Here is a 12,955-nt window from a genome sequence, read left to right on the forward strand (position 1 = left end):
CCCCCCCCCCCCCCCCCCCCCCAGTCCTCTGTTTGACACCCCCGACTCTTCCCTTGACTCAAAGCCTTGCGGGGCTGCAGCGTGTTATAACTGGACCGTACGATGCAGATGGACACAGCTGAAAGAGAAACGACTCCTTGCTGCGTTCATCTGACCTCCCCGTAGTTGCTTGCTTGCCACATTTATCCCCTTTAAACCTCGTCACCACGCGGTGCACCCCTTCTTTCTCCCCAGAGTGATTCATCACTTCCTTTCATAAATGGCCGAATAATTGTATTTACCGTCACCATTTGTCCCTTTTTGTTTAATTTAACATTTGTCCTTGTGTGAAGGAGAGAAAACAGTGGTGCTGGGATTTTATCACAATTTCATTATGTTAAATCAGTGGAGATGTAATCTTATTCCAAGTTTAATGTCATTAAAAGAAATGTATCCCAGCACCGGAGTATCTTTCCACTAATCTCGCCTTGTCCGTCCGACTGTATTTCACAAGTAGTTGTTGATGATGCTGTTGTTTTGTTCCCACAGCTCCCAGTATGATGTCCCTGCGCCAACGCCACATTGACCCCCAGCTGGCCATGGGCTCCCAGAGGTTGGTAGAGAGTTGCCTGTTGGCGGGGCAGCAGGGGGAGGCGGCCCTATACCCCTCCAGGTCTAGGGCCGCCCTCAGACAGTCCCGCAGCCAGTCGTTTGGGCAGCTCGATTATGTCCCTCTGCCTCTTTCCTCGGCCATGTCTCACCCCTCCGTCATCTCTACCTCCAACCTAAACCCTCATTCCCAGTCCTCCTTGATCTCCTCTTCCTACTGCTTGCCCAGCTCTGTGGGCGGTGTTGAAGCCCCTCATTCCTCCTCCCATCTATATCACACTTCTTTCCAGCCCATGGATCCCATTCCTGATTTCACCTTCTCAGATGTCTCCAAAGCACTCCCCTCATACAGCGACAGCTTCGGGTACCCGTCTCTTTCCGGTTCTCCACACACATCGCATGTGCGTGGATGCGTGTTATACCACCTGCCGTCATTTGTGTGCATCGTAGCGTTGGTAACTTCATCTGTCCATTTTATTTTGCTCTGCTCTCTTTAGTGTTCGTGTTCTTTCCATCGTTTTTCTTTCACGTCATTGTACCCGATGTGGCATTACAGGACCTACATGTATGCATACTTTCAACCTCTCTGTGTTCCTGTTCTTTGCCTGCACAACTAACAAGTGTGGAGTTCCAGGCTGTGCCCAGCGTATGTCCCAACCCCAGCATGCAAGGCTTCAACTTTAATCTGTATTGGTTTGTTATTGTCCTCGTTTCCTCTAACTTGTGTCCCTCCCCCTTTCCCACAGGGACCTAAATCGCTCCGACTCCGACTCCTCCCTGTCCCTCTCTCAAGTTGGCGATCGGCTATCTGCCTACAGCTCCAAAGGCCATCTAATCAAGCCCACCTCCCTCCTTCACAGCCTGTCCGGCCGCGCAGATGACGCCGTCTCCCTGCATGCTCACACCCCCAACGGAGGGAACCGCATTCACGAGTTCAGTCCTACAGAGCAGCCCCTTATTCCCGACAGCCCCATACTCATGAAGGTGGTGTACGGCACGGAGCAGTCGCCCAGCCTGGGAGAGATCAACAGTCTGTCGGAGTCGTCCCGCTCGCTCAGCCCCAACTCCACTGAACCTGACACACCGTCGCCAACAGGAGGGCAGCCGGGGGCGAAGGGGAACACCCGCATCCCGCAGCTGTCCTCCAAGAAGAGCCCGCTGGAGGAGGACAGCGGCTCCACGGGAGAAGACACAGATTCCACTGCCAGCCGCAAGAAACACACCTTCAAGATCTTCAAGAAACAGAGGAAATGAGGGCTACATGAACTACAGGCTTTCACAGCTGTTTGACTGTATTCCTCTGGTCTGTTTTAGAAAGAAGAAAATGTTTGCGGGTGCATTGATGGTCCAACGATGGCACAATTTGTTGCATCTTTCTGTAGGTACGACACCTACTCTAAGAAATTGTGGGAGCAACCAGCTGTTGGGTTTTATCTGCTTATTGGGTCAATGTTGAATTTGTGGGTTTGTATATTGGAATGTAAAGTATTATTTATTCTGCAGGAAGTTGTGGCGGTCTCCAGAGGAAAGATGTCTCCCAGTTGGTTTTTCTTTCTTGTTCTACAATCTATAACATTTTGCATGTCTTCACTTTTGTTTGACTGATACTCGAATGCCCTTAGTGTTTGCTTGGTTCTTGTCGTTAACCTGCCGAGACAATACTTGATGTTTCTTTTATTACTACCTAACCTACAAGTCCAAAGTGAATGTGCACTCCCCTGTTCCTCACTGAGTACTTTGTTTTTATTGAAAGTTACACGTTTTTTTTTTTTTTTTTTCCTGTCTTTTGTTGTCTTCTTCTTGGCAGAGCAAATGACACATTCAAGAGATCCTCACACAGACGAGTAGAAGCTCGGACTGTTACATTTGGGACTCGGTACATGTTTGACAGACAAAAGTGAAATTTAAAAGCTGTTTGATCACAGCAATAGTAGCTTCTCGGTTTGATTTATACTCCTTAAAAGTGTAAAACAATATAGATTAAAAAAATGCTTATAATGATTTTCATTTGATCTCATCCAAGAGCACCTGGATGAGATCACTGTGTATAAAATAGATTCCAAAAGGAGCATCACACTGCAGCATCAGACCTTTTTGCTTTATTTTTAGTATTTAATTGTTGAGTGGATAAAACATTAGAGTAAAAGAAGTGCTTTGCTTAAACGTCCAGCTTTCCAACCATACAAATGTAACCACTGATTAATATTTGGATGAACATGTGTCTTAATGGAGGTGTTTGAATTTCCTGCATTAAGTATCCAGTTCAAATATTAATGTTACCAAAAAAACATAATTACCAATGAGTTTGCGTGACAATGAACTTTTATCTGGCTTTCTATGGATTTAGAAAATTAGGGTTCTACTTTGGAGAAAGTGTTTAACATGAAAACATATGAATCAAAGGATTTAACTCAAAACACTTGAAGCACATTTTTGTTAAACTATTAAAAGAAAACCTTTGTTTTTAAGGATTGTTATCTTAGCAGATAAATGGCATCCAACGTGTTGACTGGCTGCCAGTTTAACTTGGATTTGTCTCCTGCTGTCAATGGACAAAAACAGTTATTCAGTAAGAGATGGGTGCTGGTAAGGGCTACAGTTACAAGACAAAATCATTTGCTCTGTGTAATACAGACGTTTTCAAGTTGCAGCCACCTTGTAATCGACATTGACATATGGAAGCTCAAGACCAATCACGATAAAGTGCCAAATCACTATCTCTGTCAGAGGGCTTTGTATTTGTCGTGTGTGAGCACCCTTTTGCACACAACGCAAAACCACATGATGTATATACATACAGTATGTCACGTATATACATACAGTATGTCACGTATATCCTGAGTTCAGACAATGAATGTCAAAGGGTATCGTTTCCGTGACGGTATCATCAGTACAGTATGTTTACAGTTGTTACAGATAATTACACTCAGATTATCACGACGGAGAACATTGTGCCAGTTTTAATATTGACGGCTTCTTATGAGCACAGAACTATGCATCAGCAGTTGTAGGTGATTACTGAAAGACGCCGGTACGCTTAGGGCGCTCCTGACCGATGAACAACCAAAAAGTGCTGCAAAAGACACAGTCGGCCTCCCCCAGCCTCACAATGTAACAGGTGGTTTGGATGCATAAGACATGTTTGAATATTTTATTTTAGCTTCAAAAAAAGAAAAATCTTATTTCCTACTGGTACTTTTTTTTAAAGTGTCATTTGTAATTTTTTGCACGACCAAGCTGTAAATGGATTCTGCCATCTGAATGTGTGTGTGTGTGTATATGTGGGTGTTTGTCTGCTTCCAGTATAAGGGATTGTAATGTTGATGCATGTCAACTGCAGTAACAAAACCTACATTGGGTTAAAAGAGTGGATCCGCTTAAATTCGTTACTCCCCACCCTACTTTTTTTTTTTTCCTTCTCTTTTATTTTGAGCTATTTATGAATACAAACAGTATATTTGTACAGAGAAAATGATAATTTTGCATCTTCTGTGATGGTCTAAACTTTTATGGCACTTCTGCATGATAGCAATAAACTATTTTGAATGAAAGATGAGCTGATTTGTCGTAGACGTTATACACCACATGCTGCACTTAACACTCAAGACAACATCTTCCCATCTTTAGACTTAAACAAAGGTGTCTTCTCTTAAATTGAATTTCTCAAAGATGTCAGTGTACTTTAACAAGTTTGCCCCAAAACAAAGAACTAGAGTTCAGATGCAAGTGCAGATTCAGCATAGCAGGTGACTGAAAACAGTTTACCTTGTGTTAGTATGCAACCCAATTCTCAAAGCTCCACCCCAACTGCGCTGTGTATGTAGCAAACAGGGTTTGGCTATGTGCTGTCAAATATTTACTTAAGCTTCAACATCAGTAAGGTGGAGCAGGATGAAGTCCGGATCTTGGGGCTTCTGGTTTTCTTCGCAGCTCGAAAATCATTAATGGAGAGATTAATGAAAACACTTTTATGAATCATGGGTTTCCATACACTGCACAAATACATCTGCGTGTTTGGTCTCAGTATGCAGGTAAGGAGCAGGCTTTCCTTCATGATCTGTGACACACTGGTCCCTTCTGCTTTTAACAGATTTCATTATTAACAACCACCTGCGTGTCTTCTGCCTCGCACAGATCGTCTGGGCTTTAGACGAGGTGACGCTCCTGAATCCTCCGGAGGAGCCTCTGCCGGATCATCTTTTGGAAATACTCTACGCTTGTGCCGAACTTGCCACAGTACAGCTGGACTGTGTTGTGTCTTTTGAAACTGGCATCACTTCGACACTCCTGCTGAGACAGTGGAGCTGCGTCCCCGGTCACCCTAAAGTAAAGACCCTGCAGCTGAACCTGCCGGATTGGTTGGTGTATCGAGCTGATGGGATTATTCCAGACTCCCAGGGGGTGCTGAGTTGCATCCTTCTAGCGTCAGTCAGATACAGTGGATTTGATGACACTGAGAGCTCTGTGGCAGCTCAGGATGAGGCAACGTTGTGGCCTAAACCTTTTTTTAGTCGACCTGTAAAACAGCATCAACTGTGCATTTCCTGGAGTACAGAAATGCTGCAATTAACTCAACTGTTTTCAAAGAAGCAATGTCCTTTGGAGCAAGGTGAGTTTAAAGCTGCAGCAAACTGCACATGTGGACAAAAATTAACTAAAGTCAATGCCAAATTTTGTCTGTCAAAATGTAAGAATCAGATATACAGATTAATGATTTTAGGAAATGTTATGCCATAATGTACTGGTCTGGAAAGGATGATTGTGTTTTTAGATGATGAGTAGTAGTCTCAACCAAAAAGCGTCATGTCATTCAGAAACGGTGCATCTCCTGTCTTCGATGTATGGCTCGACTGGAGAAAGCTTTGGTATCACAAAGACACTAAACCCTTACAGCGCTGAGCTTCTGGAGTATTCGCGTGTTAAAACCATCTCTTCCCCATGGTAAGACAACAACAACGGTGACACCACATACAGCCCAGCCTTCTATTCTGGTAATGCAGATATTATTTCGGGACAGTTAACCAAGAGTGCTTTGTATTTTTTTGCCAGGTGTATGTTCTCCATGTGGATATTTGTCACCAGACACTGCCAGGAGAAGCTGTGTGGTTTGCTCTACCGTATAGACTCCCATAATAACTATGTCACACCAACACTGTTCCTCAAAAAATCAGGTAATATTCTTCACTCACGTCTCAGATATTTTCATCATGCATATACAGTGTCCTTCTCTGGACTTACACACACACACACACACTGCATGTGCAGGCCAGCTATACATCCAGATGGATGGAGAGTCCGAGGGAGCCTCTGCATTCACCCCTGCATTCAAGGTGCCTTTAAGTGAGTGGTGCCAAATCAGTGTGAGGCTGCGCGGTAGAATGGTGAGTGGTCTCTCCTTGACACAAGATGTCCTCTTGGTGTGTAACATGGAGAAATGAAGTGGTCGTTGTCATGTTTGTGCGTCTCAGGTGACTGTCTCCATGGTGTGCGTGAATAACGAGCAGAGAACGGTCCATTCGATAGTACAAATGTAAGCCTACCTCAGACATGACAAATTACACTACATTAACAACAGGAATTAAAGAAATGTCTGCATTGTGCCTTACAGGTTGGAGCATATCGTCGTGCTGGATGACACTGAGGGATATTTTGTGATCGGTGGAGGGAAATACATAAGAGGTGTGGAAGGTTATTTTGGGCCTGTGGTTTACTACCGCAACCAAATACCATCCGACAGCATGGTGAGGTCCTGCACCTGCCCAGAGTTAATGTCCATGTTGAGTGCTCTCTACATCGGAGTCTGATCGTTTTCCTCTTCTCTAGGATGACGTTGTTGTTCCAGATGTTATCAGGACTGTGAACCTGACAGGCTGGCTGCATACCTGTCAAGAATTCCGTCTGGAGATGGATGTTAAAATCAGGGGCTATTCTCTCCAGGCCCAACAGGGGACAGAGTCTGGTAGTAGGCTTTTATATCCACTAGATGGTGCTAGAGTTACTGTGTCTGAAATACTCTGCAGATCCCCTGAGTGTGTAAAGAAACTGTCAATGATGTGTTGTTTTCAGAGACTTGTTTCGATGCTTTCCATGAGTGGATGGTGAAGGACAGACGGCCGTCAAAGACACAGTGTGAGCTGTGGGAGACGACTGTCCCTCATAGGAGACAAGCTGCAAAACTGGCCAAGTTTTTGGTTTTCAAACATGGTGAGAGATACACTGCACAAAAATGGATTTGTACAACATATGAAGGTGATGGCGACAATAATTCACTTTGCATTATACGCTGTTTGAATTGAAACATGAGCGCTACAACACTGCCATAAATACAGGATACCATATTGATGATTCAACACATATGATCTGTTGGGTTTGAACAAAGTTTGGCAGCACAGCACGAGTTTGTAATGACTGACCCTTTCGCTTCTCATGGGGCTGAGTAAACATTATTTCCTGCTTATCATTCACTGATGATATCATGTCTCATTTCACATACAGCACTGAAATCAGTTCAATTCCTGACTTGCAGGAGAAAGGCGAGCTAGCCTGCCAGCTGTGGGCAGAGCCCTGTACTCCTTATCGCTTCATAAGCTGAGCAGAGCGAGCAACACTGGAGTGGTCAGCAGAATATTGCCTCTGCTGCTCCAAGCCGGCTGCTTAGCTGATAACCGAGCTCTGCACATGTCGTCAGTGCTCTACAGTGCTGGCCTGGGAGTTGAGGAACAGCCCAATAAGGTGTGTGTGTGTGTGTGTGTGTGTGTGTGTGTGTGTGTGTGTGTGTGTTACTGCGTCAGCTATAGTAGAACTCTGCCTGGGGTGGACACATTTTTTATTTTTTTTTTAATATCCTCTCATGCCCTTGTGTTTGGTGCAGGCCTGGCTCCTGGCCCTGCTGGCAGCCCAGAAGGATGAGCGATTAGCACTCCTGCATCTCGGGCACCTGCACCACCAGGGTCTCCATGGCCTCCTCACAGACCCGGACTTGGCCTACGCCTATTATGCAAACATAGCTCAACAGACAATTCTAGACCGTCACAATCCCACACCACAGCAGGTAATGCATGCGTTTGTGACTGGATGCTTTGCTGTGCTCGTTTTGCAGGTCTTGTTTGATCCAACAGTACTGTATGTTGTACCTTTTTTACATGTCCGTCACTTTTCTGTGTGAGTCAATATTAACAGTTTCTTTCCTAATACACATCATTATTAAAGGCATAATTTAAATGATCATAAAAATGAAACGTGAAGAATCTGACACAAAATAACATTGTTGTGTAATAAAGCATACAGCAATTGTAACGCAGGGGCTGGGAGGACACTGTTATTGCAATCGTATGAGCTGATATGTGATATGTTAATACATTTTCTGCTCTCCTTATTGTGGCCATAGTTTTCAGATTTCAATCATCAATACGTTGATCTTTGTCAGCTGCATTTCTGGACTATTTGTCACTGTTTTAGAAAGGAAAATAAAAGAAAACCCTTTCAAAAATGTTGTGTGTTTTCTCTCTCCTCTTTCTTTTTATTTTAGACATTTGTTGAGGCCGTTTACCTGAACAATGATGAGGTGTTGAATCTCCAGACCAGGGAAGACCATCATATCTTCCAATGGCTGAAACTGCAGGCAGGCAGGGGAGCAGCTGACGCCGAGGTAGCCTGTTCTGTCATCTCTGCTTTTTAAGCTGAAAGTACACAAGCATGGAAAGTCAGATAAAAACAAGTGCGATAAGAGGATGAAAGGGGGCCACTCGCAGAAGGTGAGGATGTTTTATCTTGAACATTTTTTATCAATCATTCAACAACTGTTTTCCAGCAAGCTGTTGCCCGCATGCTGTTCTGGGGTCAGCAGGGAGTGTCTCCAGACATCCAGAAGGCTGTGAGACACTACGAAAGGGGAGCTGTCAAGTGGGAGGACCCAGTGTCAATGTATGACTATGGCATAGTCCTGCTACAGGTGGGAACTGCAATGAGAAACATGACAATATTTTAACCTACTGAAATAGTACTTTCTATTTAGTTTTGTCATTTAGTATTGGCTCTTATTATTAAATATTAATTTGTTTCTCTGTAGGGGCAAGGGGTTGAAAAGGACATTCCAAAAGCTCTCACTTTCCTGAAGAAAGCAATGGACCAGGTTGTGTATGATGAAATGTTAATTACATCGTTATTACTCATTTCGTTTTCATTCTGTAACAGGAGGAGTCTGATTTCTGTTGCAAAAACCCATTCAAAGTTTTCACTCCCAATCTGACTTCTTACACTATTCTGTCCCACAGGACTTTGTTCCTGCAATCAGTGCCCTGGCCTGGTACTATGAGCACTTTGAGCAAGACTACGAGCAGGCGGTGCAGCTGTGGGAGCGGGCGGACCTCCTGGAGTCATCAGACGCTGCTTTGAATCTCGGTGTCATGTACTCACAGGGCTTGTATCCAGGAAAAGCTGCAGACCAGGTTAGCCCAAGTATGAATGCTTTGTGTGACCTTCTACTAGCATGCTTACAGACTAAAAGGCTGATATGAGGAGGTTAATCATCCGTCCTTCCTGCAGTGTACGGCCTATCGGTACTATCGGAAGTCTGCAGAGAGAGGCCACATCAGGGCAGCGATTCTCCTCGCCAGCATCTGGATCACTGGGATACCTGGATGCGTCAACAGACGTCCATCAGATGCACTTTTGTTAGCCACTGACCCTCTCATTTATTCATTTCACTGCACAAACATGATTTGTCCTGACAGTATGTCGTGACTGAGGTGTCTTTTTAACTGACTGCAGGTGGGCAAAGTGGGCAGCAGAGCACAACGGATACCTGGGCAGCATCTTGCGGAAGGCCTTGGATTCATATCTCAAGAGTGACATGTAATCTTTTTCTCCATTCACACCTGGCACGATCCTGATCAGGCCACTTGATTTCAGTCGTCGCATTAACGGTCTAGCTTTTCCACAGGTTCAGCTCACTGTTATATTACATGATGGCTGCTGAGTCCGGGTACTCACCTGCCCAATTCAATGTGGCATATCTATGTGAACAAAATATGGTGAGTTATCCCTATAAGCTATAGTGTCATGGTTTTATTTATTCTTGTCATCAAAACAACATTTCTTACTCTGTATGTCCTTAGTTCGATTTTCTGGATCCTTCTTTTGCATCAAACTGTATGTGGAGATATTACAACCTTACACTCCAAAGTCAAAATCCTGACATCTATGGTAAATTACTATTCTTTGAGGCTTCAGTTTTTGGAAACTTGAACGGTAACATTCATACTTAAAATGCTTCTTTATTTTTACCTCCAACTCCAGCCTTGATTAGGATGGGTGACCTGTTGTATGAAGGGCAAAGAGACGGGCAGAAAGACTTGTTTTCTGCAGCAGCGATGTACACTCTGGCAGCACTGAGGAACGAGCCACAGGTCTGCTTCTTTGAAATTGATTTTCTGGCAATGTTTGTGTGTATTTTTTCCAAGTCTGTTTCTATTTACAATGGAGCGTGTGTGTGAGCCATACTGTTCTTCCACAGGGATGGTACAACCTTGGCCTCCTTGCCGAGGAGGGTTACAGGCTGCCGCTGTCAGTATTGATTGACCTTGGCCTTTCTGAGCTGTACCTGGCAGACAACAGTTTGCTCCTAAGCACTTTGTACAAAAGGTGTGTTTGAACTGTATGCGTTTATACACCAGTTTTGTAAGTGCAGTTTGCCGTTTTTAATGTAAATCTGTAAGAAAAATAATTCTTTATTTTCTTCCCAAAGATGCAGAGACTCAGAGGATACCGATTCATACTTGCCTTGCAGCCTCGCCCTCTTCAATGTGTATCTTCGATCGTTCCAAAAGGACTATAGTGCTGCTATTAAGGTTCGTGTGATATCCTCAAGATACATTTGAAAGACTTATCGTCTTAGTATTGGTCTTTGGTTGGGTGTTTGCACATGCAGTTAGGTTTTAATAAAAAGTTCCATATGAATAAAACTACCTTCTGATAATCGTTATTATCATCATATATTCATCTAGTGCAGTGTTTCTCTAACTTTTTATCTGGGCACCAGATTTTATCTTGAATAGGTAAGCCAGCCATTTTCAAAGAGATATATGTTTGATAAATCACAGCTTAGTTTTATGCACGTTATTAAAAAAATATATGCAAATATATACTGTATATACAAATACTTTATAAATGGGACCAAATAGATGAATTCAGAAGGAGTTAACAGGCCATTTCATTTCCTCTCATCAGTAAAACAAACAAAGTCAATTATCAGCACAATACAGATGTTCAGGCTCCCTCCTGTAGCTCAAAGGTGCACTCCAGATATAAATGTTCAATAAAAGAAATTCTGCTTATTTACTTGATCCAGTACAGACAAGTTTGGTTGAAATACATGCAGTCATTTTTTGTGTATCAAGTCATTTTGTAGCTGGTCACTAACTATTATGTTTCCTTTTTCTTACAACGTATTGTTAGGTACTTTAGTTCACAACAATGCATCCAATTTCATAACCTAAACAACATAACCTCAAAGAAATGAGTCACTTGTTACTATAGCTGTCAGATACTAATAATAAGTTCAATAGCACAATATTTCCCTGTGAAATGTGGGAGAAATATAAAGTAGCATACAATTGAAATGTTCAAGTAAAGCACCTGGAAATTGTACTTAAATACAGAACTTGTGTAAATGTACTTATTTGCTCTCCATCACTGGCCAAAGTACAGCACCATTATTGTGACGTCAAATTTGAGTCATGTTATTTCCCACAGTTCTCCACTGCTGTCGCCGTGGTTGCAGCTCCAACGGCATTCTTAATCATCCTTGGCGCGCTCAGGAGACACGTCCCGTCTCCCAACTAGAAGATTCTTCGTAGGATCGTCAGTGCAACAAATTCAGGGACTAAACCAAGTCAACCTGTACGGCAACAGCATTAACACATGTCGTGCTAGTTTACATATGTTAACTATGGGATCACTGTAAAGAACAAATGTGAATGGTGTTAAGTCTGGAGAGTTTTGGGTTTGTAAGTTTCTTACTGTTTAACGCACATATTGATTTTTTTTGTGAAAAGAATGCTTGGTTGAACAATAAAGAGTCTGAATAGGTAACACTACATTTGCAGTGTTACCTATTTCAAGAGACTTCTGGTGGAAGTTATTCTTGGACCTCGTTTTGTCTCCCAGTGTGATGATTCCTTTACTCCGTGGTGTTCTTTAGAGTGGATGACTTACAAAATTCAAATCATTGATGCCCAGGTGCAGCCTCAGGTTTCCTGTTTTCAATCACTTTTGTCAGGACAGATTTCCAACTGTTTTAAAGGTCAACATTCAATCTTATAGAAAAAGAAAGAGAGTTATTCATAATAGCATCACACTTACAAGTCTTCAAACCTGGCAGGCAATAAGAGAGTTAGATGGTGTCTTTCCTGCCTCCAATACACTGATTATGCTCTGATAGATGATTTAAGGTAGCGCAAGATAGGGACACTTCTTTCTTTGGTCTTCAGAAGTCAGATGTTTAGTCTTTGTGCCAAACTTTTTATTGTTGCCTATGTGTTGACAAGCATAATAAATATATTGTTCAAACAAATCTGTCTTTTATTATGTATAATTTGCACATCGCACTGCTGCTCATCAAGTATGGAAGACAAGTATGCCAGATAATTTCTAGCAACTCATATCTCGCGAACCAAAATCAAGCAAGCAATTACGGACACTTCTCATGAGACCAAATCCATTCAACACTCAACATCTCATTAACACAGGCAGACAAGTTTAATTGCTTTGCCTCTGTTTGTTGAAATGATTCACATTTTTTTGGGGCTTATGATTGCGAGGATGGGATAAAAATAGAAATTTGTACTTGTAGAAAAGAAATAGAGGTGGCATCAGGGCCATTAATCTGAGCTGAATATGGACAGATTTTTTTTTCTAAATGTTGCTGGATACATTTCAAGAGGTTAAATGATCTTAATTATAAAATACACATAGCAGATGGGTGCACATTGTGTGCCTAATATCCCCACTAAAACAAATATACTAGAAGTTCTCAAAAACAGCCCACATAATTAATAAACTTGCAGAGGAATTGTTTGCAGGTTCATTCTTTTTTAGCGTAGGTGCCTTGTCTGTCCTGACCATCTTTTTGTTCCTAAATCCTGACAAATCATTTTACAGATACGGCTCCATTTCTTTTTTTGTCAATTTGGTGGTCAACATTCTCCAACTAAACATACACATGGTGTGTTTTTATCATGCAATTCCCATGGCAGAGCATTACGGCTATGTCAGGAGTAACACAAGCGGACATTTTGAGAATAAAGTCAATGTAATAGTAGGTGTACATTAGATATTTCAGGAATCAAGTCTACCCAGTCCAATTGCA

The 12,955-nt window shown here is 42.6% G+C and overlaps 2 protein-coding genes across 7 annotated transcripts in view; both read left to right on the plus strand.

Annotated features, from left to right (window-relative positions):
• stim1a (stromal interaction molecule 1a) overlaps positions 1-4,062 on the plus strand; it is a 22,210-nt gene extending 18,148 nt beyond the window's left edge. For 4 of the 6 annotated variants that reach the window (XM_031863577.1, XM_031863581.1, XM_031863580.1 and 1 more), the window contains 2 exons: positions 529-952; positions 1,335-4,062. In XM_031863577.1, coding sequence (XP_031719437.1) covers positions 529-952; positions 1,335-1,842 — 932 coding nt within the window. In that variant the 3' untranslated portion in view covers positions 1,843-4,062. The remainder of the gene's footprint in view (positions 1-528; positions 953-1,334) is intronic. The other 2 variants (XM_031863582.1, XM_031863583.1) reach the window with 2 other exon arrangements.
• Positions 4,063-4,240: 178 nt separating this feature from the next.
• Positions 4,241-12,155, plus strand: LOC116392271 (protein sel-1 homolog 3). Its single transcript, XM_031863576.1, has 23 exons — positions 4,241-4,619; positions 4,723-5,197; positions 5,403-5,529; positions 5,638-5,759; positions 5,854-5,969; positions 6,057-6,118; positions 6,197-6,329; positions 6,412-6,547; positions 6,655-6,792; positions 7,115-7,320; positions 7,460-7,639; positions 8,117-8,236; positions 8,399-8,539; positions 8,657-8,719; positions 8,862-9,035; positions 9,133-9,260; positions 9,358-9,441; positions 9,530-9,620; positions 9,705-9,792; positions 9,886-9,995; positions 10,103-10,230; positions 10,334-10,436; positions 11,341-12,155. Exons 1-23 carry the CDS (start codon positions 4,566-4,568, stop codon positions 11,428-11,430), a joined length of 3,069 nt encoding a protein of 1,022 aa, XP_031719436.1. The 5' UTR covers positions 4,241-4,565; the 3' UTR covers positions 11,431-12,155.
• The last annotated feature ends 800 nt before the right edge of the window (positions 12,156-12,955 follow it).

This window comes from Anarrhichthys ocellatus, unplaced genomic scaffold (assembly GCF_004355925.1).
Source record: "Anarrhichthys ocellatus isolate YVR2014 unplaced genomic scaffold, GSC_Weel_1.0 scaffold29, whole genome shotgun sequence".
NCBI classification, from domain to species: Eukaryota; Metazoa; Chordata; class Actinopteri; order Perciformes; family Anarhichadidae; genus Anarrhichthys; species Anarrhichthys ocellatus.

Coding starts and splice junctions, on each gene's coding strand:
- LOC116392271 (XM_031863576.1), top strand. CDS start 4,566: ATGGGTTTCCATACACTGCACAAATACATCTGCGTGTTTGGTCTCAGT. Junction 5,970..6,056: donor TGAGGCTGCGCGGTAGAATG/GTGAGTGGTCTC, acceptor TGTGCGTCTCAG/GTGACTGTCTCCATGGTGTG. Junction 6,548..6,654: donor CCAACAGGGGACAGAGTCTG/GTAGTAGGCTTT, acceptor TGTTGTTTTCAG/AGACTTGTTTCGATGCTTTC.